At 45.6% G+C, this 23,432-nt stretch overlaps 1 protein-coding gene across 7 annotated transcripts in view; it reads right to left on the bottom strand.

The window, feature by feature from the left end:
- FMN2 (formin 2) overlaps positions 1–23,432 on the bottom strand; it is a 587,410-nt gene that overhangs the window by 550,238 nt on the left and 13,740 nt on the right. For all 7 annotated transcript variants that reach the window (XM_033938052.1, XM_033938050.1, XM_033938054.1 and 4 more), the window contains exons 2-3: positions 17,296–19,223; positions 902–1,068 (exon numbers count right to left, since the gene is read on the bottom strand). In XM_033938052.1, the coding sequence (XP_033793943.1) occupies positions 902–1,068; positions 17,296–19,171 (2,043 nt within the window). In that variant the 5' untranslated portion in view covers positions 19,172–19,223. The remainder of the gene's footprint in view (positions 1–901; positions 1,069–17,295; positions 19,224–23,432) is intronic.

Here is a 23,432-nt window from a genome sequence, read left to right as displayed (position 1 = left end):
ATGGAGGTACTGTGTAAACGAGGGGGTGGACATCTCCTCTTGTATGGAGGGGCAGGCCCAAACTCATACGATGGGCTAGCTCAGATAAAGCCGACACACATATCCCTCACCCAGCTTCAATGGTTGGGAGGGGGTGATGAGAGTGACCCAGGTGAGCTTGCTACGGGGGTAAGGCAAAAAAAAAAGTAGCACAAGAGCTGAGGGAGCAGCTTGTAAGGTAACATCTCATTGGGTACAGAGGGGATAATAGCCCCACCAATGGGGTTCTGCTTTCTTAAGTATGATGGTAAAACCTCCCCACAATGTTGCAACAAGGTCAGGCCTACCCCCATGATTAGCTAGCTAGAAGGCAATATAGTTATTGTTACAAACAGCACAACTTACATAATCATGAAAACCACAAGGATGCTGTTTTTAAGTTGGCCGAGGTCTTTTCAATAAATTTCCAATTTTCAGAAGGATAAAGTGTGATGTCTTTCTTGGGAAAAAGGAATAGGGGGAGGGGAAGTTCCGCTGCAGCCTATCTGATTTGTGGAATTTAAGGAATGCTATATACTCGTTTCAAGTCAGGACATGGATCTAATACACACATTTTGCGCCTCCACATTGTGACCCAGCATTTAGACATACCTCAAAAGAAAGCAAAAGTTTTGATTCTAAGATCAATGTGCACTAGGAAGGCTTGTAACAAATTATGAGAACGCATCTTTTTTGGATAGCAGTTTATGCCGTTTGTGGGTCCTGGTTAAGAAATCATTAAACAGCTGAATTTTATGAAATACGCAGCACTCCCGACTAAAAACACCGCTGCCTACACATGTTCAGAAGTCTCTTAAAAGCCCAGCTACCACACATACAACCATCTGCTCAATAGACTTAAAAAAAAGTTTCCATAACTTACATTAAAGGTGGGAGTAATTTGAGGCGCGCTCTGGCTGCACTGCTCTCTGAAACAGTCGCTGAAGGGAAGCAAGAGGCCCATTGCAATGATCCGTGAACAAAGCTTCTCAGCCTCCTCTGGTGGTGCACTCTCTTGCTGGATAAACAGCTTCTCCAATAAAGTTCGGCCTGCAAGGAAATAAAATAAATTTATTGGTTGGCTGGCTGTGTACAAGTATAGAATTTGACAGCTTTTCCCTATGAACCAACTTTTTGATTTTATTTTAACAGAAAAGCTGTATAGAATGTTTTGCAAACCAAATATTTAGGCCCCCCTTTTGCAAAGGCGTTTATCACGGTGGGCCAAGGTGCCCGTAGGGTTTTGATGGGCATTGGAACCTTGGTTGTGCAGCAGCCGCTAATGCGCCTTTATAAACAAGGGGGAGGGGGTTAGTAGAGACTCATTTTTTCTTAGTATAAAAAAGTAAGATTTTGTACTTTTAATTGGCAAAAACAAAGTCAGTATTCAACCTATGGAAGGTCAGCATTTTTTTTTTTTTTTTAACTGCTGGCTGTCAGAGTTTTTATGCTCAAATATTCAGCACCCCAAAAATAAAACTGGCACAACTAGTGTGGCACCAAGTGTGATCTATAGAAATTAAACACTTTATTATAGAATCACGCTTAGGTGGCACTAAGCATTCTAACATTAAGGTGCACACTATTTATACTAAGGTTTTCTTGTCGTGCATGCCTGCTCCTACTTAGGCGCTCAATGGCTTGTAACTCAAAAGCATGCCCATAACCTGCCCCTAACCACACCCACTTAACTAAACACTACTCTGAAATATGCATAAGATATACGGAGGAGTGTATGGCGCAGTGGTTGAAGCTACAGCCTCAGCACCCTGGGGTTGTGGGTTCAAATCCAGCGCTGCTCCTTGTGATCCTGGGCAAGTCACTTAATCCTCCATAGCCCCAGGTACGTTAGATAGATTGTGAGCTCACCGGGACAGATAGGGTAAATGCTTGAGTACCTGATTGTTAAACCGCTTAGATAACCTTGATAGGCGGTATATAAAAACCTAATAAACTTTAAACTTGATATAGTGGCAACGTTTTAACACATATCAAGGAAGTCAGTCCATTCCAGCTGATTTGTGGGAAAAATGGAAAAAAAAATGTTTTATTTGGGTTCTCTGCGATACTGTCTTTTGTCTCTGAAATATTGGTGATCCAAAATGGGCTACAAGTTCAGTATCAGTCTGCACAGTAGCGCAAGACTACACTTCTCCCTCGTTATTCGCGGGGGATAGGGGCAGAGCCGGACCGTGAATGGTGAAAAACCGCGAATATCCAGCTCTGACCCACCCCCGCGCCTCCCTTCCGCCTTCCCTGGTGGTCTAGCTGGTTTTTGGGGCAGAAGCGATCTTCCTACGCTCTTGCCCCGTGCAGATAGCCATTAGGAAATGGCTGTGGGGAGTTCCTGTAGCCTCTCGAGATGAAGAGACCTTGTAAATACAGCTTTATTATTGCCTCAGTTAAAATATGCTACCTCAGCTAATATTGTTCCAGTTACTTGCCTTAATAGACAAAGTACAATTCATTTGTTCTGAATACCAATACTGGAATGAACTGACTTATTGATTATGTGGAGAATATTGTACAGCGTGTGGGTTACCTGCTTAGGGCATCCTGGAATTTGTTGCTGCCAGCCCTGGTCCCAAACCAAAACAATTATTTTATTTGAATGGCCCTTATCATGCATTCCGTGTGCATAAAATTAAAACTGCCATACCAGGTAAGCACACCACACACCAGTCAGATTCTGGTCTTATAAATCTGAGAATAACGCTGTTGGCGGAGAGCAAAACACTCGCCACCTGATGGCTGAATATTGACCCCTCCCCCCCCTATTGGTACTAGGTCTGGGAGTAACAGTAGCAGGTTGCGAGGGAGCACGAAAATAATTCAGTATCTAGTAGGAACGGTTTTCTACAGCAACCTGGGCATCTACTTTCTTAAGAAGATAGTAGCATAACTTTTAAAATACATGTCTGTATGTTAGGTGTGAACACTTAAGCATGCCATAGAGCTGGTATACAGTATGTGCTTGCGCCTAAGTGCTGGAGATGAAGGTTAACATAGAATACTGGGTGTTATACATGTAAGTGAGGCCTCCCATGTTCTGCCCTGCATATGCCTACCTGATCAATATGGACAGATTTACAAAAACAGCTCTTAGTCAGAATGTTGGCATCCAAGCACGTTTTAAGTGCACACAGGTACTATTCTAATGAATTACATGCTTAAATGGCGTGCAGCTGTGAGCATATACTTTACAGGACCAACCTGAAGAAGGCTGTAAAGCAAATGCATTGAATGGAATGGGCAGTGGTTACAGCAGTGAACCGAGACCCAAGAAAGTAGGGCAAATCATTTTCACCCATTAACTGCCTTCAGTGCAAACTAGAGATGCAAAGGCTGGACTACATTAAAAAGAATAATATTTAGAAATAAAACAAAACCAAAAGGAAATAAGATAATACTATTTTGAATTAACCCTGTGCATTTTATGATTAGCTGTAGAAGATAACCCCTTCTTCAGATCAGAAATGTTGACAAATATCAGTATATATTTGGGAAACATGAAAGCATTTCAATTATAGCTTCACAGGAAGAAGGAAAGGTGGTTCGGTAAGTAGGAGATACAGTGTGAAAGGAAGCCGAGGTCTTTAAGTCCTGTCTGGAGGGTTTCAAAATATTTCATCATTTTAATTTCAAAAGTCTTACATTCTTAGATTGTCTTAAAATGTCCTTTTAGCATTCTCTCAATCTCTTAGGGAGAAAATATTAAGTATTCTGTGATGATGTATAACAATTATCTCTAATATCACAGCTCTAAAGATATAATAATAACTGAATAAATATGTAAAGTGCTCAGACTGAATAAATATGTAAAGTGCATCAACCAAACTGTCTAGTGATGTCACTAAACTATGGCTCCTCAACTAACAAAAAAGGAAAGGACTGCAGATGTTAGAAAAAAAAAAAAAAAACTTTCAACCATGATGGTGCTCAGAACCTTGAGTTGGTGATGAAATCACAAACCGGGGACAAGCCCCTATATATGTTTCAATGCTCTATCATTGCACCATCTTTAATCGGTAGAAAGATAATACTGTGTATATTTTGAAAGCTATAATTGGTGATATCTTCAACTCTTAATAATTTGAATGCTTGAAAAGGTTCAACTTAACTTGAAAAGGTGTTTAGGAAGTGGTCTCACTCCAGCGGGTCCTAACGCGTTTCGCCGATGGCTTCTTCAGAGAACCCCCGTTTGCTGGATTAATGAGCAAAGTAAAACTTCTTCCTTACTCTTCACCCGTAATTACATCACTTCCTGGCAACTCAGAGGGCAAAGAAGACTGAGCAACATGTCTTTGCCCTCCGAGTTAGAAACAACCACGAGTGGGTATTGACCCCTCCTGAGGAAGAGTGCACAACTCAAGTCAGGGGGCCAGGTTTCTCAACATGGCTTTCAGTTGTATGTATTTATGAGCACTTTTGAGCACCAGCACTTTTATCAATCCAGTCTATGGTTACCGACAGAATAAGCAACATGCCTCCCATCCAACATTCAAGATAAGTTTGTTTCAGTTATCCTTATCTTGTGTGAATCCACTTTTAATATCAGTGTGGTAATAGAGGGTGGCAATGGGACAGTAAAGGCAATGATGGCCCCAACGGCAGCCATAGTTTAGTGACATCACTAAACAGTTTGGTTGATGGGTCTGAGCATATTTATTTAGTTACTATTATATCTTTAGAGCTGTGATATTAGAGATATCTTTTAGTATTCTCACCATAAAATCACTGGTGCAGTGGTCATTTTTTCCCAGACAGAGGCGACATCCAGGTTGATATTGCAATTTTTAATATGATATCTGTGAATATCTGTTGGGAGTCTTTGTATTATGGAAATGTACTTTTAAGCGGAGTTTCCTGAATAATTCAGAGGGAACTGTGTTTTCTTTCATCTCTCCTAACTGCTCTATCAGCTGGTTCAACACCGCAGCAAAGAGGAGCTCAGATATGTGATCTATAAACCAAAAGGGGATCATCTGATAAACCATCTACACTTCTCCCTCCGTATTCGCTGCAATAGGGGATTAACAGAACCATCTATACTTCTCCTTCCGTATTCGCTGCGATAGGGGATTAACAGAACCACAAATACTGAAAAACCGCAAATAACTTTTTTATATGTTTTGTGATTTACAATATTTATTTTGTTTACACCACAGAGCTGGTGTGGGGTGGAGACATTGTAACCCTGTACTTCTACTAAGACTAAGCCTTAGTCACTTAGGAGTCTTTTTATTAAAGTTTTAGTATTGGCACTTTGACAACCTGTCTTTTCGATCGTCCAAGTGCCGATTTAGGTGGAATTTTAGACTTATTCCTGTTTCGATTATGAGCCCCACAGTTTTTAAAAACAATACACCAAATATTTTTTTTAAACTCTGCAACAATATTATTAAAAAGTGAGCAGCTTTCAAGAATAAAAAGCCCAAGAGCTAGTCTCGACGGGCGACTTTAACGCAGAGCTGGGGGGCCCGCTGAGTCGCCCGTAGGGCTTGGGTAGTGAAGGAGGGGCTGGCAGGAGTGGGTCAGGAGGAAGTGGTCCGGGAAGGTCCTTAGATAGTCGCAGCCGGAGAGGATTGTGAGTGGGAGGGGTTAAAAGAGGGACGCCTGGAGGACCCTAACGGTTTTGGGTCCTCCGAAGCAGCCTTGAGCCTTGCAGCCTTCCCGGGGTCGAGTCTGTTCGCGGAGTGAGGCTTACCGGTTCGTGCTCGCGGCACGCTTGGGAGCTGATCCTTGGTGGCTGTGCGACCGGGTCGTCGGCTGTCGAATGGCGCGCACTCCTCTCGCCGCCGCCACAGATCCTGCGGAGCTCTCGTTATTGGCCGGAGACTCCTTTGATGAGGCCGAACCTGCCTCGGTGAGTGTGGCTGCTGGCGGGGGTCAGCTGTTGCCTCCTCGGCGCTCCCGTTCGGCTGCACGAATGGCGATCGCGCTGGAGGTAGTGTGGGAGGTGACTGCATCGGGAGAGCGTGCGGGTTTCAACCCGCAGGGGCAGAGGCAGACTGCCTTTAGGGCGGCCACGTGGTGCGGCTAGGGCGGGGAGGGCTTCGATTGGGGCCTTGCCTGCTGCCGAGGTTCCTCCGGCAGTGCCTCAAGGGGCAGGGGTGGTGGCTGTCGGGCAGGTGGGGGACCAGTGGGGACTGAGGGCTTCTGTTGCCAGTGTGACTGGGGACTCGGGGAGTGGGTTCCCGGAGGCTTCCATTCTCCCGTCGACTTCCGGTGCCTCTGGTGGACCGCCTGGGGGGATGGCAGGCGGATGGGGGATGTGGGGTTCTCCGTGGGGGATGGGCCCTTGGGTTTTGGTCCCTCCTCCTTTTCCGGGAATGGTCCCCCCGTCGCCCTGGGGTCCGGGCGTTGCCGGAGGGTCTAGGGGTTTCGAGGGGGTTGGGGTCCATTGTGGGAGTGCTGGTTCCGCGAGGCTAACTTATCCTCATGCTGTACAGGTTGCTGGCCCCTGTCCGGATTTCTTCCCACAGGATGTCGTCGCTGGACGCGTTGGTGTGGCTGGAACTTCTGCTGCTGGACCTGCTGACGACGGACGGGTCGGAGCCCCGTGGAGCGGTGTCGAGGAACCTGATACGACCAGACAGCGTCCTGCTATGGTGGTTGCTGCGGATGGCGCCGCTTTGGGAGCAGCTGAAGGCGGACGCGGACCAGGAGGTGACCAGACTGAGGGTAACATGGCCCTAGGGGCTGGGGTTGATAATCGTGGTAAGCGGGGGAAGAAAAAGGGGAAGGGTAGAAAGGGTCGTAGGGTCAGGGATTCCTCTTCGTCATCTTCCTTTTCAGTAACATCTTCTTCTTCTCTGTCGTCTTTCTCTTCTGGGTCACATCGGCAGGAGGTGCATGGGGGACAGATACAGGAAGGTGATGATAGGGGGGCTCCGGCGCTAGTGGCGTTATCGGAATTATGGGAGAAGGTCCCGCGTTCCCTATGGCGTAAAATTAGGAAGCGTACCTGTGTTGACATATTTAAACTTATGGAGGGTCGGGTTCGCGGTAGGAAGAAGAAGGGCAAGAAAGAAGGCGGGAAGCCTAAGGTGGGTGCGGTTTCGCGCAATGTTCTCAATTGGACGCGCGCGTTCTTACTGTTAGCCAGCGTCTGGGGGAGGGAGAGACCTCAGTATTATGGCCTTCTGCTTGCGTATGCTGACTCCATTTTGGATGCATGCCAGCGCTTCGGGGGTTGGGCTTGGCTGAATTATGACGAGGCATTCCGTGACAAGATGGAGGAAAACCGGCACATGTCCTGGGGCACGCAGGACATCAATCTCTGGCTCACCCATATGGCGAAGCCGGGGGGTCCGGGTAAGCCGGGTTCGCAGGTCACGGGAGGGGTGCGTTCCTTTCGTCTGCCCGGAGGTGCTGGTGCCGGGGGAGGTCCGGGCCTTTGCTGGCAGTTTAATAAATCAGTCTGCTCCTTTACCGACTGTCGTTTTCGTCACGCCTGTTCCTTGTGCGGCCAGGGTCACTCGGCCCTCAAATGCCCCAAGAAGGGACCCGGGTTGCCTCCTGCCCCGGCTAAGTGAGTTGGGGACGCGTGGGTTGCCCACCCCTGTTGATGTTGGCGCCATGTTGGCTCGCTCAGTATAGTGATTTGCAGGCAGGGGCTGTCCTGTTGGGGGGGGGTTTAGTGAGGGTTTTGTGATTCCTTCTGTGTTGCCCTTAGATAATGTTCAGGCTTCCAACGCTTCCTCTGTTTCTCAGCTTCGGTTAGAGGTTCAGAGGAAGTTGGCCGAGGAACTCGAGCTGGGGCGGATTGCGGGTCCTTTTCGGGAACGCCCGTTTCCGGTGATGGTGCTGTCTCCCCTGGCGATAATACCTAAAAAAGATCCGGGTAAATATCGTTTGATTCACAATTTGTCCAGACAAGTGGGGCGTTCGGTGAATGACGGCATTCCGCGCAACCTCTGTTCGGTACGCTATGCGTCCTTTGACAGTGCCCTCTGTCTCATTCGTCGGGTGGGCCCCGGGGCTTTGTTGGCGAAGGTAGACATTGAATCTGCCTTTCGGTTGTTGCCCGTTCACCCGTCCTCGTATCCGTTGTTGGGTTTTCGGTTCGAGGGTGCTTTTTATTTTGATCGTTGCCTGCCGATGGAGTGTTCCATTTCATGTGCCTTTTTTGAATTGTTCAGTTCCTTTTTGCACTAGGTCACGGTTCATCGTGCCGGGAGGGACTCGGTGGTTCACTACTTGGACGATTTTCTTTTTGTCGGAGGGGGGGGCAGATTCTGGCGATTGTGGGCTCTTGAAGACCCCATACAGAACCCACATACCAACCCCATACAGAACCCCTCCATTCACCACCCCTAACCGACACCCTCCCCAGGACTTCCCGCTAATCCATCCCGCCCGACCGAGAATCACCACGAACAGAATCCGACGGATGGATATAACCTCGATAAGCATCCGACGACCACCGCCCGAGTTGTCGAATGACCGCCTCGGGAACCCCTGCCGTAAACGCGCTGGTAGCCGCCCCAATGCGAAAGGAATGAGTGGAATGAGCACATGGCGGAGGATTTTGGGGTGCCATTGTCGGCTGATAAGTCCAAAGGTCCTACTACGTGTCTCACGTTTTTGGGGATTGAGATCGACTCTGTAGCGATGGTAACTAGGCTTCCGCAGGGTAAGGTGCGCCAGTTGTTGGATTTGCTCTCACTGGTGTGGGGTGCTCGCAAACCTACTTTGCGGGTGGTTCAATCTCTGTTGGGGGTCCCTTAACTTTGCCTGCCGGGTCTTGCCTATGGGTCGCCCCTTTTCTCGAAGATTAGCGGTAGCGACGGCAGGTATAAGAGACCGCAGGCACTTCGTGTAGATTTCAGCGGGTATTCGCGCTGATATGCAGATGTGGTCCCTTTTTCTTGAGCGCTTCAATGGATCGCTCCCAATTCAACAGCCTGAAGTTACTAATTTGGATCTCGAGCTGCAATCTGACGCGGCGGGTGGCATGGGTTTTGGTCTCTATTTCCAGGGTGATTGGTGCGCAGCGGCTTGGCCGGAGTCCTGGCGCCATGTCGGGATTACCCGTAATATCACTTTTCTGGAGCTTTTTCCGTTGTTGGTGGCTTGTGAGTTGTGGCCGGACAGATTTCGGAATAGGCGAGTCGTGTTTTGGTGTGACAATATGGCTGTGGTTGAAGTAGTCAATAGGCAGGCTGCTAAATGTTTACGGGTGATGGCGTTGATGCGCGGGCTCGTGGTGCGCTGTTTGCATCTTAATTTATTCATTCGGGCGCGTCACGTTCCTGGGGTGCAAAACAAACTTGCTGACGCTCTTTCTCGTTTCCACTTTTTGCAGTTTCGGCAGCTGGTGCCGGCAGTGAAGTTGGTGGGATCGCCGATGCCAGAGCGTTTGTGGAGCCTGGTGGAGAACAGATCTGGTACTTATTGCAATGATCCGTAGCTCCGTCTACGTGGGCCCGGTACAATCGGGGTTTCATCACGGTGTCTGGTTTCCTGCAGTCTTGGGGTTGGGTGCCTGGTCCTGTTTCGGAGCCCCTACTTGCGGACTTCCTAGCCTCCGCTCAGGTTCGGGGTTGTTCTCGGAGTGCAACAGCAGGGCATCTTGCGGGCTTTACGTTCTTTTGCAAGGCTCTTGGTTGGCGGTGTCCTTCGTCGGGGTTTTTGCCGCAACGGATGCTGGCGACCTGGGGGCGTGTGGCTCCGCGGCTGCCTGATTCTCGGCTGCCGATTACCCATGTGCTGTTGGTCAGACTTGTCGGTGTTTTACCACGGGTGGCGAGTTCTAGTTTTGAGGCGTGCTTGTTTCAGGCAGCTTTCTCCTTGGCCTTTTTTGGTGCACTGCGGGTAGGCGAGCTGCTTGTCCATCCATCGGATGTGCGGGGTCTGCGTGGCCTGTTGGGTAGCCAGGTGTGTATCGTTGGGAACACGTTGCGGGTATTCATTGCTCGTTCTAAGTCGGACCAGCTGGGCAGGGGCACACGTTGATCCTGCATCCAGTAGCGGGTTGTACGTCATGCCCCGTTCGCTCTATGGCGGCCTATATGGCGGTCCGTCCTCAATCAGCCTCGGCGTTATTAGTGCATGAGAGTGGCGCTCTTCTTTCCCGTTATCAATTCTTAGCAGTGTTGCGGCTAGCCCTTGGTCTGTGCGGTGAGGAGCCAGCTCGTTACGGCACTCATTCCTTTCGCATTGGGGCGGCTACCAGAGCGTTTACGGCAGGGGTTCCCGAGGCGGTCATTCGACAACTCGGGCGGTGGTCGTCGGATGCTTATCGAGGTTATATCCGTCCGTCGGATTCTGTTCGTGGTGATTCTCGGTCGGGCGGGAAGTCCTGGGAAGGGTGTTGGTTAGGGGTGGTGAATGGAGGGGTTCTGTATGGGGTTGGTTTCTTTGGTGGGGGACGGGGGTGAGGGTCACTGCATGGCTCCCTCATTACTAACATTCTGATTTGGTGGTCAGTGACTTATTTACGGGGTTTGCCTTGTAGGTGCTGTGCAGCGGGTCCTGTCTGTCTGGATTATCGGTCACTCTTTCGTCCATTGGGCTGGGGAGCGTGCCGTTGTCCGTCCCGGCGGTCGGCACCTGTGCCTTGGGCGTCGGAGTGTTTGTCTCTTGGTGTGGGCAGAGAGACATGCGCTGGCATCAGTTGCTTCCTCTGCTGACTGATCTTCAGCGGCGTCCTCGTCGTCCGGATCTGTTACTACTGCACCTGGGTGGCAATGATGTAGATGCCCTTAGCGGGAAACATCTTATTGACTTGATCATTGGTGATTTGGGAGTGGTTCAGGGGTATTTCTCTGGGGCGCGGCTGGTTTGGTCCGATATCATTCCTCGGCCGAGCCGGTTGGCGTCTCGGCGGTGGACCAGGGGGCTGGCTAAGGTTAATCGTCAGGTAGGACGTTGGGTGGAGGCCCAGGGCGGTATTCAGGTTAGGCACGAATGGGTGGATGTGTCTTGTTCTGGGTTGTTCTACAGGGATCGGGTGCATTTGTCCGATATTGGCTGGGATTTATTGTTAGACGACTTCGCCTCTTGTTGCGAACGGGTGTTGGTCCCCTAGCCGCAGCTCTGTTTCTTGGGGGGGACCTGTAACTGGTTACAGGCCTGTGGCGGTATCCCGAGCTACTGGCTACTGGGCTCATCAAGGGATGAGCGGTGGGCCAGCTGGGAGCTGTGCCTGGTGGGTCGGATGACCCTGGATAATGGGGCATGTGTGGGACATGCCACCCCTCGGACCCTTGCTTAGATGGCAGGGTCGGGGGCCAGTTACATCTGTTAAGGTAGCTCGGGATCAGGGTCACAATGGTGATACCATTGTTATGTGTAATTATTAATGGGTTATTTATGGTTGTTAAGTTATATATATTTAATTTATATATATTTAATTATGTTAAAATATTATATTGAATATATTTATTGTTCAATAAACAGGGCTGCGGCCTGGTTTATACCAACTAAAGTGTATTTGTTTCCTTGGGACGGGTGAGAGGTATATTGGGTGGGAGGTAGATTCTATGGGGAAGCGGGTCACTCCAGGTACCGCTGTTAAAAGCCTCTATAAATAAAGTTGTTTTAACACCTTTTTAAATCTCTGAATGTCAAGAGAGCATCCTAAATGATCCTATTAGATTATTCCATAGTATCACACCTGCCACTGAGATTACTGAAACCCTCATTTTTGCATAATGTATGCTTGTCAGCCCCTCACTAACTATCTGCAGTGTCCCCTCTGACCTCAGATCTTGACCTGGTTGATATACCGTATTTTTTGCTCCATAAGACACACCTGACCATAAGACGGAACCTAGATTTAGAGGAGGAAAACAAGAAAAAAGACCATTCTGACCAAAATTCTCCCTGCCAGGCTCTGCACCCTGTCCCCCCTCTGGTGGTCTAGTGGTAGACCAAGACAGTGCACAGAGCTGGCTGGCTGGCTGGCTCCATATGCCCACATGCCCCCCAGTACCTTAACATTCCCCCATACCACCACATACCCCAAGTACCTTAATTCATCCCCCCATACAACCAAATTCCCCCTCAGTACCTAAAATCATCCCCCATACCCCCAAGTGCCCCAGGACCATAAATAATCCCCCCCAGTACCTTTAATCATATCCCTTCAGTACCTTTTTAAATTCCTCCCTTCTTAGATGGCTCTCATTTTTCCCAGCCAGCAGGCACACAGGCCAGAAGCGCAGATATCAGGAGCAAGCTCTCCGTGCACCTGCACCAATCTCCAAATGGCTGCAGTCAGTTCTCGCGAGAGCTGACTGCAGCCATTCGGAGATCGCGTGGAGAGCTTGCTCCTGATCCCTGTGCTTCTGGCCTGTGCGCCACTGGCAGGGAAATACACTGAACCACCAGGTACGATGGCAGCGAGCAGGTGGGTGGGTTTTATAGATGCAGCAGTGGCGGAGCTTTAAAAAAAAAAAAATGCGGCGGTAGTGGGTATTTAAAAGATGTGGCGGCAGGGGGGTGTTTAAAAATATGCGGCTGCAGCGGGCTTAATTTGTATCTTTGCTTCATAAGATGCACTTACATTTCCACTCCCTTTTTGGGGGTGGAAAAAGTGCGTCTTATGGAGCGAAAAATACGGTACTTCCAGCAACTGAGTCAGATACCAGGGGATTTGAAAATGTATCACTTTAAAAAACAATAAAATAAATTTATAAACAATCCAATATGTCACTGGTAATCAATGAAGTTCTTCAGTAAAGGCGAGACATGATCGAATCTGCTCCCTCCGCAGATCAACCTAGCTGCTGCATTTTGAACAACTTGCAAAGCTATACATCGGGCAGTTGTAATCCCCAGATACAACGCATTACAGTAATCTAATCATTGAATGATTACAATTTGCACCACAATCCTAAAATCATAATGTGGCAACATTACTTTTAATCTACTAAACACTCGCATCTGAGGGTAGTGAGAATTTTTAAATTTTCTAGTTTATTTTTAAAATTTCTTATTTTAAATCTTATTATAAATTTATTTTTGTTGGGCATGTTTAATTTTGCTATTTTTTTTTCCTGCTTTTCTGCATGGCACTAAAGATTTTGTTTTGTTATCCTTCTTATCAGTGCCTGGGTCAAATCACTGCTCAGCCATTGGCAGGAAAAACAAAGGGACATCCAATGATTCTACAGAGAAAGAGGTTAAACTGCTACAACAACATAAAAAAGCACTGTGGAATCGGTTCCGGATGTATAAATTTATTGATGCATAAAATAAAAGCCCAACATAGAGCTAGGATGCAATAGATACGATTATATCAAAACTAGCGATGTACGTGATATGAAACTCGATGAAACTGCAGGGAAATAATTTTTAAAACCAATAGGAGGAAATATTTTTTCACTCAGAGAATAGTTAAGCTCTGGAACATGTTGCTAGAGGTTGTGGTAAAAGCGGATACCATAGCTCGGGGGTCTCAAAGTCCCTCTCGAGGGCCGCAATTCAGTTAAATTTTCAGGATTTCCCCAATGAATATGCATGAGATCTATTTGCATGCACTGCTTTCATTGTATGCTAATAGATCTCATGCATATTCATTGGGGAAATCCTGAAAACCCGACTGGATTGCGGCCCTCGAGGAGGGACTTTGAGAACCCTGCTGTAACTGGTTTTAAGAAAGGTAAGGAAAAATTCCTGGGGGAAAAAAGTCCATAGTCTGTTATTAAGACATGGGGGAAGCCTCTGCTTGCCCTGGATTGGTAGCATGGAATGTTGCTACTCCTTGGGGTTTGACCAGGTACTAGTGACCTGGATTGATCACCATGAGAACGGGCTACTAGGCTTGATGAACCATTGGTCTGACCCAGTAAGGTTATTCTTATGTTCTTATGAAGTCAATAAACTAGCATTTATTATGCATGTCCATTTGTCCTTCGCTTTGTATAAAGTGAATAATAAATAAACACAATACAATATAAAGTATTGGACTAACATAATCCGTGTTTTGGCTAAAAAAGCCTTCGGGGGTGCAATTGGTATAAAGGATGGTCTATGTGGGAAATAAAATTAGATCCAAAAGATAAAATTGTAAAATCAAAAGTAAGAATTGTTGATCTTCTACCACACATAGAGCAAATTCTAATTCTCACTTTTATTTTTTTAATTATTTTTAATTTACAGTTTTATCTTTTGGGTCTCATTTTATTTCCCACATAGACCATCCTTATACCACATGCATCCTCCCCTCCCCCCAAGGCTTTTTAGCCAAAACACGGACAGTGTTTATAGTTTATTAAAATTTGATTAAACGCTTAATATAAAATTTCAAAGTGTTGTACAATAAAATCTAAAATTGGAACAAACAATTAAAAACAAACATATACCATACAGGACAGACTAGCTAGCGGGGGAGAGAATAAAAACAAAAGGATAACAGGTCTGCACCTTTTATTGTCCCTAGTTTATTGACATCATATCACGTGCATCGCTTGTTTTGATATACAGTAATTGCATCTATTGCATCCTAACCCTGCGTTGGGCTTTTATTTTATGCATCAATAAACCTTTACATCTGGAACATCGATTCCACTGTGCTTTCTTTTTACTGGTAGGAAGAGTAACATTTTCCACTGAGCAGTGGATTACTACCACTTGCTTATAGCACTACTTTTGCAATAGAGCTGCAGTCATGATCTTTGGCAAACTAAGCAGAAGTCCTTCAATGATACAGCTGTTCTGAGGGGTTCCCCTCTGTTACAGTCAGCCTGACTGTTCAGTTGCTTTCAGAGCAAATATGTATAACTAAAATAAAGTCTATACCTCCACACACTTTCTTTCCCACGTTCCTCAGTTCCTATCCCAACTGTCTCCATCCCAGCCCCTATTTACCATTTGGTCTTCATTAACCTTTCTTCACTTCCAATCCCTTTAGGCTGGCTCTCTCCATTCCCCAGCCCTTAAATTTGCTCCACGAGCTAATTGGCCAGGTTACCTTTAAAAGAACTATTTTATTTTTTTCTGCCACTTCACGATTCAGCAAGTTTGAGTTGCTCAGTGTCCAATATGTTTAGGTGGTATCTCAAGTTGACATAATAAACCAGGGCTGCCCCCAAGTCCGGTCCTCGAGATCTACTGGCAGGCCAGGTTTTAAGGATATCCACGACGCATATGCATATGAGAGAGAGAGATTTGTCTGCACTGCCTTCTTGGTATGCAAATCTCTCTCTCAAGCATATGCATTGTGGATATCCTGAAAACCTGGCCTGCCAGTAGATCTCGAGGACCGGACTCGGGCAGCCCTGTACAGTTAAACTAAAGAAAGTTTTTCAGAGAGGCTTAAAAAAAATAAAAAAAAAACAACAACTTTGTAAAAGATCTTTCAGCATGAAACAGAGGGGGGAAAATCATTCCATAGCCATGGGGCTAGGATAAAACACTTTCACTCTGAGACTACTGAAGTCATTTGTAAATTTGAGCCACATGATGGCCAGAGCTGAATATTGTAGGTGGGAAAACAAGACTCGATATGGATTGTAGTGCCAGTAGCAAGACAAAGAATGGGGACTACATATGTTCAATAGCTGGCACCACTAGGCACTAGCTTGCAATACAGAACACTGTCTTAGGGACCTGAATCACTATAGTTGAGACCTGCTGAGTCAAACACAGTATTAAAGTGGGATAACAAATAATAGAGATAAAGGTTATTAAGTTTGGAGGAGCAATTTTCATTTTTGAAAGTTATTTTGTACTATAAGTCAATAGAATGAGACTACACAATTTTTTTTCTCTATAAATTTGACATTTTTCATGTTCTACAGCCTAAAGAATACAGGTACTTAAAGTGGGGTATGTGATTTCTAGAGTTAATGACTTTTTTAAATTTTTTTAAATTGATAAACATTTCTCATTTTTAAAGACATACGGTAATTGGTCTATACATGAGGCTGATAATTTGCACAATTATGCAGTTGATATCCCTCTATGTTGTGATATAAGTGCGTCCCATACCCTACTTTTGGTACCTTTTTACTCAATGGGTCACATTTTATTAACATCCCCTCTCTCCAAAATTTACATGCACACTATAATATATAATTCTTCAATTAGGTTTCTTTAAAAGTTGTAAATGCAATCCCAGTCCTTATGATCTGGCATATCACAACCTTACGATGTCTTCCTCCAGAACTATAGATAACCTAATGTTGTATATTGAAAACACCAGCAGCAGATTTGCTAGCACCTGACTAGCCATATCATTCTGGCTGCAGTACAAAGCAGGTGCCTCTCAAGCCACTCCTGGATCACTCTCTAGCCAGTGGTTTTCAGGAGACCCACAATGAATATGCATAAGGGATTTCAACTATACTCTCTCAAATGCCTATGGCTCATTGAAACTTTCTAGACAGAGTGAAGGCAATTACTAGGCAGTTATTGGTTGAATAACTTGTATTGCTGTAATTTTAGTGACATGTTTAGTAGTTAGCACTGTTAGTAGCTAATAGTTATTGACATATGCAGCTGTCCATAGTGGATGCGTGGTTTAGGAAGGAAGTGATATGGTTCACGGATCAGTTAAAGCAGTGGTCTCAAACTCGCAGCCCGAGGACCACATGCGGCCCGCCAGGTATTATTTTAAGGCCCTCGGTATGTTTATCATAATCACAAAAGTAAAATAAAACAAAGTTTCTTGATCATATGTCTCTTTTAGCAATAAATTACAATATTATTATTGGATTTATAAACTATAAAGAGTTTTATCTCATGCAAAATTGTCATTTCTTTAATAAGACATTAACTATTTTTTTCTAAGGCCCTCAAGTACCTACAAATCCAAAATGTGGCCCAGCAAAGAGTTTGAGTTTGAGACCACCGAGTTAAAGGGATTCGAGAACCAAAACGTTTAAGAACCCCAGAGCTAAAGAGTACTAGACTGGTTTGAAAACACAGGTGATTTAAGATGGGCGTTTTAGACAGGACTGGTTGGACTTAGATGCAGAAACTGCGTGCTTAGAGACAGAAAGAATGACAGCTGCTATTCCACCTCCGATAACTGAGCCGGACTAGCCTATAGGGCATATTGGGAGAATTAATTTCCAAAAAAGCTTTGGGTTTCATAATTTGTGCCCAATCACTCTAATCCTTCTGAAAAGCAGAAGCAGGCCTTAAAAAAAAAAAAAAAATCAAGAGATTTTTCTGACATGAAATAAAAAAAATTACACTTAAACTGTATGTAAATATAATATGTGGAATTTGTACAAGCAGTGTGGTTCTGCGCTTTAATCCACTGCATTTACTTCTTTTGCAAAAACCCTACCCAGAAAACCAAGACAACATGACTCTCACCTGTAAACACATTAGGAAGACTGCCAGAAACTTGTACACCTGAAGATTTCCTTGACAGACTCGGCAAGCTTTCGGATTCCACTTTCTCCTTGGGGCCACTGTATTCCTCCAAGTCCGCAGAGCCTCCTTTTTTCAGCGTTTTGCTTTTGTAACTTTCTAGCTCATCTGTCCAGTCTGCGGATCGGCTGAGGGAGCCAACCAAATTGCTGACATGTTGTTTCTTGACTACTTTTTCTAGCCTCTGCTCTGTCCCCTGGCGCCTTGGGCAACGAGGGCTTTGAGACGGAGAACCAGATGGTGAATGGTTGGGAGAACTCAGCTGCCTAGTGGTCGTTTTGACGTAGCAAGGGTTAATCAGTGGGTAGGGCTTAACAGCAATGGGTGAAGATGATGAAAGAGGGTATTTAAATATTTTAGGGCTTTCTATCCACCCGGGAGTCGGTGTGCCATTTCTAATTTCATACGAAAATACCCCTTGGTGATTTTGCTCATTATATTTCGCCCCTTGTGTCCCAGCAGCAGGATCGCAATCTTCATTTTTGATGGCACCATCAGTATCTGCACATTTGCTAGATTTAGCCCCTGAATCTGTAGTACAAACATGCAGGGGGGAGATTTTTAAGGGGCTTTCTGTTAGAGCAACATTCATTAAGTCTGGATCATTTTCATTTCCTTTAATAGTTAATCCAATGGTAAGATCACGTAGATTCTCAGTTGACAGTCTGTGCTCTTGTGTAAGAGGTAAAGCATTATCCAGGGCTTCTTCCAGCTCACTTTTGAGGTCCTCTGTTGAAGCATTTGTTTTGATTTCAGAGACACAGAGAGAATAAGCCTGCTCTGTATCCGGACTGCTTTCTTTGTCACTGCTGATCTGGGAAACAATGAGCTGTTCAATGTGCAGGGGGGCTACCACTGAATTAGCCATGTGTTCGTCACCGTGTTTTGTGACATGCTCCTCGGCCCTCATGCTAATTGCTTCTTTCTGCTGCTGCTGCTGAAGCCTAATAGCATGCTGGATATCAGAGAGCAAATCCTCTTGTTCTGTGGCTGAATGGAAACTATATATATCCGTTTCCGAGCCAGAGCTAGTCCTTTGTCCTTGCTTTTCCCCAGCATCTGTGTGAGTTTCAAGTGTAATCTCAAAATGCTCAGCATCAGTATCTGAGAGACCCCCTTCATCTGCTGAAATGCTGATATCTGGAGTTTTGGTAGTAACTGAATTAACGCTATCGAGCTCCTCAGTCTGCTGGGCCTGGCTCTCCAAAACATCCTCTTTCGAGCTGTTAGTCCCATCTTTAGCCTTGGAGAGGGTTTTTCTTATCCTCAGATTAGAAAAGACCGATGATGCTTTTGAGTCCGATTTACTCTTCTTTCTGCCAGCTGCCTCACCACGTTTTCCCAGTGTCCTCTTGCCTCCTGTCCTTTTGGTGGTGTCCGTATCCCTGGGCCCCGAAGCATCTTCTCCTCCTTCCTGCACATCACCTGTGGGTTTTTTTTGCTTCCCATCTTGGTTCCCCATGTCCGTTGGCAATTTAGTTTCCCTCTGTATCAAGCCATGCTGCTGGATTCTTTTCTGTCGGCTGTTAGGAGATTCTGTTGCCAATAATCCAGATTTGTTTTCAGATACTGATGCAAGAGGGACAAGTGCTTGTTCTGCCTCCCTCCCATCTGGTGGGGCTGTCTTTTTGCATATCCTGCCGCTTGCACTCTGCTCGGAAGGGACATGCTCAGTGAAGAACTGCAAGCTGCAGACAGCTCCTTCCCATGGTTGATCCTGGCACAGCTGCCGCTTGTCACGGTTTTCTTTGAAAGGTGTTGTAATAATTGTTTCCCTCACAAAAGGTATTTGTTTTTCTATTGTCTGGATTGCCTGCATTTTGGCTTTAGGGAAGGCTTAAAATTTACTCTTACATTAGAACAGCTGGAGCCTACAAAGAATGTGGTTGGGGAGAAAAAATAATACAAAAAAAGTAGTTACTACTCGTTCATGGATAAATAAAATTAGTTCTTATCACTTCCCCCCAAAAAACAAACATATTAAAAAGGAAAGCAAAGTAATAATAAAAAAGACAGATTTAGCAATCAGCAAACTAGCCTTATTGCCTTGTTTGTGTATATGACAGATGAACTGAAAGTAAGCCTTCCACTTTACACCCTTAGTGCAACCAGGGGTGTCCAACCTGTGGCCCGAGTGCCACATGCGGCCCCGTGAAGTATTTTGTGCGGCCCCAGACAAGGGCGATGCAGTGTTTCCTCTGCTGCCCCCGGGTGCTTACTGCTGTGCCGGCACCCTCCTCTGTCTTGCTGCAGTGTTTGCACGGCCCCCAGAAACATTTTTTTCGCCCAATGCGGCTCAGGGAAGCCAAAAGGTTGGACACCCCTGGTGCAAACCATTATGATTTCAATAAGCTTTTTCTTTTATGCCTCACTCATACCAATGATATCTGCAAATAGTATGGTATCAAAATTTACATTTGTTGAACCAGACTTAAACTGTATGCATCAATGCTGAATAATATTGAATGAATGCATTATACAGTTGCTAAACACACACACACAAAAAAAAAAAAAACCAACAACAAAAAAAACACAAACCTAAAAACCCACAACCGGTCTGCAGATAAATATATAGAACTTGTGAGCCTTTCTGATGGCAAAGTTGAAAAACAGGAAAACACAGGAGAGTCAAATCCACAAGATCAACACTCAAACACGATGGAATGGATAAGTCCGAACAAAGACTGGTGAACTCTAAATGTATCATAAAGTCCTTTATTCTTTAATTCAATATACATGGACTCGACATGCGCATGTTTCGGCCCAAATGGCCTGCTTCAGGAGTCTCACAAGTCTGTGTACGAAGCAAAAGAACATCCAAAAGATCATTGGGTAAACTGCAAGAGGTGGCAGTTTTTGTATTGCGCTTTTTCGTTACCCAATCAAAGAAACTGATTAGATTGGATTGGCAGGACCTTCCCTTTGTAAATCCATGTTGGTGGGGATCTCGTAGATTCTCATCGTTCAGGATCGAATCTAATTTGTGTTTGATTAATGTTTCCATAAGTTTACTCACTATCGATGTGAGACATATCGGTCTGTAATTTTCAGCCTCTGTCCTGCATCCCTTTTTGTGCAGTGGAATGACGTTAGCTGTTTTCCAGTTCAATGGGACTCTTCCTGTACTTAGGGAAAGATTAAAGAGCACAGATAACGGTTCTGCCAGGACATCTCTCTAAGCACTCTGGGCTTTGTTCACTTTGAGCCTTGATAGTTCAGAGTAGATGCTGCTGGTCATTAACTCAAAATTTGTCTTCTGAGCTTTCCCTTGTCTGCAGCTGTGGCCGGATCCCCGCGCCTCACAGGTAAAGACTGAGCAGAAGTATTCATTTAGTAGTTCGGCTTTATCGGAGTCCGATTCTACATAGTTCCCTTCTAGTTTCCTAAGGCACACTAGCCCATCTGTGTTTCTTTTTCTGTCACCAATATACCTGAAGAAGGATTTATCCCCTTTTTTAATGTTCTTGGCTAGATTCTCTTCCATCCGGAGTTTGGCATCTCCACAGAGAACCACTGTGGTTTATTGTTCCTCTGCCGTTTACTCACTGATTTTATATAGAGGTTGTTTGCTTCGTGTAGGGTAGATTTCAGAGCTGACCACATTACCTCTACATTATCTGATGCAGCCTGGTTTTGCAGCGCCCCATAGACCAAATCTCCCATTATTTCGAAGTTAGTGCCCTTAAAGTTGAGGATTTTTGTGAATGTGTTTGATCTAGTGAAACCTTTCCTAAGGTGAAACCATACCATGTTGTGGTCATTGGAGGCCAACGTACCCCCTACCGAAACCTCTGTGACACTATCTAGTGGGCTCCAATACCATCCGTTTGAGTTGTGCTCCCCTTATGGAGGTTAGTAGCCTTCTGCTGCCGCTGGTCGTAGCGGAAAGTTTGTTCCAGTCTGCATCAGGCTTATTGAAGTCCCCCATCAATACTGTGTCTCCACGCAGAGTGATGGTCTCGATGTCTTCGATTAATTCTATGTCTATGTCTTTGAGGTCTATATACAACACCAAGATACAGGCATTTGTCATTTCCCCTGGCCAGGTTCACCCATAGGGATTCCCCGGTGTACTTGACATCTGCGATTCTGGTAAATTTGATGTCCTCTTTAGTGTATAGTGCTACCCCTCCTCCTGTTTTGCTCTCTCTGTCTTGACGGAGTAAGTTATATCCTGGTATAGCCATATCCCAGCCATGGGAATCCGTGAACCAGGTTTTGGATATTGGTACCACATCTAGGTCGGCGTTCCTCATTTCCGTCTCTAATTCCAGAATTTTATTGCCTAAACTGTGGGCATTAACGTACATAGCCCTCCATACTTTGTTTGCTAGGTCTCCGTGGAGATTTTCCCATTTGAGTTAGTGTGACTCCTACAGTACTGTTTGCAATGTGTGTACTTACCTCAGACTCAAAAATGGAGTGGCAACTTACTCCGCCAGGATGGTTACTTACCACACCAGTATGAGAGTGGGTACCCTCCCCCAACTTACCTAGTTTAAAGCCCTTTGAAGCAGTCGGTGTCCAAAAATGTTCTTACTCCTGGTCAGGTGGAGCCCGTCTGGTCCCTGTAATCCTTGAAGTGCCTCTCTATGGTCCAGGAATCCGAAGTTCATCTCTTTGCACCATCCGTGTAGCCACTCGTTTGCCCTCTGGATACGATCTTCCCTGGCTCTTCCCTTGCCTCTCACTGGAAGGATCGAGGAGAAGACCACCTGTGCTTCCATCCGCCTAAGCTTCTCACCCAGTGTTCCAAAGTCTTCAGGTATTTTCTCCGGGGTGTTCCTGGCTGTGTTGTTCATCCCAACGTGGATGAGCAGCATAGGGAATTGATCTTGGGGCTTGATAAGTCTTTCTAAGCAGGCGGTCATATCCCGGATCCTTGCAGACAACTAACCTCTCTTGACTGTATATCTGGTCTGCATATTGATCCCTCGGTGCCCTGCAGCAGGGAGTCCCCAATGACTACCACTCTGCGCTTCTTCAGAAGGAGCTAATCCGTTTCCCCTGGAACCGGAGTCATCTGCTGGACATCTTCCTGTATTTCATTGGTAGGTACTTCCTGTAGAAGCTGGAACCTGTTCCTCAAGGTGATCTGTGGGGGGTCGATGAAAAGCTGCCCCATTTGCAAGAAAAAGAAGAAGAGGAAGGTCTTCTGTGTTTGCCTGTAGAGGAGGTAACCAGCTGCCAGGAGTTATCGTCTTTAGCTTCTTCTTGTACCCCAACTGTTGGTTTCAAAGCTGTAGGTTTGGTCATTCTGGGCGTCTCGAAGATGGTCTTATCTTGCGCATGCTCGGTGACTTGGGACAGCTCCTGGATGGCTCCATCGATGAAGGCCTCATCTTCCCGGATGCATCTCAGGCACTTCACCTCTTCCCTCAGGCTCATCAGCTCCTGCAGGATGTCTCTGTCTAGCTGTTGTTGGTCAACCTCTTCTGTCTGTATGGAGACTGAAGTCCGTTCTGCTGGGGAATAGCTTTGGTGATTTGCTTAGGATGAGAGTGGTGCACAGTAGAGAATGACACAGGGACAAATTTTTTCCCGTCCCCGCAGGAACTCATTTTCCCATCCCTGCGAGTTCTTTTCCTGTTCCATTCCTGCAAGCTCTGTCCTAATCTGCATAAGCCTCAAACACTTTGAAATCATAAGTGTCAGAGGCTTTTGTGGTTGAGGCATTCAGAGCTTATAGCAATGGGGCAGGGACAGAGACAAATTTATCCCTGTGTCATTCTCTAGTGCACAGGCTGCCATAAATTCCTTTTGTCTGCATGGTTTTCCAGGGAAAAAGTAGCTCAAAGAGCTTTACTTCGCAACATTTACTATGGTTTCATAGCAGGCCCAAATCTTACAAATCACCTATAAACCAATAGGATAACAGTCTGTCTTATTCTGATTTCTTTTCATACTAATGTACTGTATATCATCAGGTTAATATTTAAACCTCACAGGTCAATGTTTAAAAATAAATGTCTATATACAGTATATTCAGTACAGTTATCCTTAGATGTTTGATTTGATTTGATTTCTTATATACCGCTATACCGTGAGGTTCAAAGCGGTTTACAATGAAGACAGATTAA

Source organism: Geotrypetes seraphini, chromosome 3 (assembly GCF_902459505.1).
Source record: "Geotrypetes seraphini chromosome 3, aGeoSer1.1, whole genome shotgun sequence".
Classification (NCBI taxonomy): Eukaryota; Metazoa; Chordata; class Amphibia; order Gymnophiona; family Dermophiidae; genus Geotrypetes; species Geotrypetes seraphini.
Note: the sequence above shows the minus strand (reverse complement) of the source record. Positions and strands in the feature narration are given on the sequence as shown.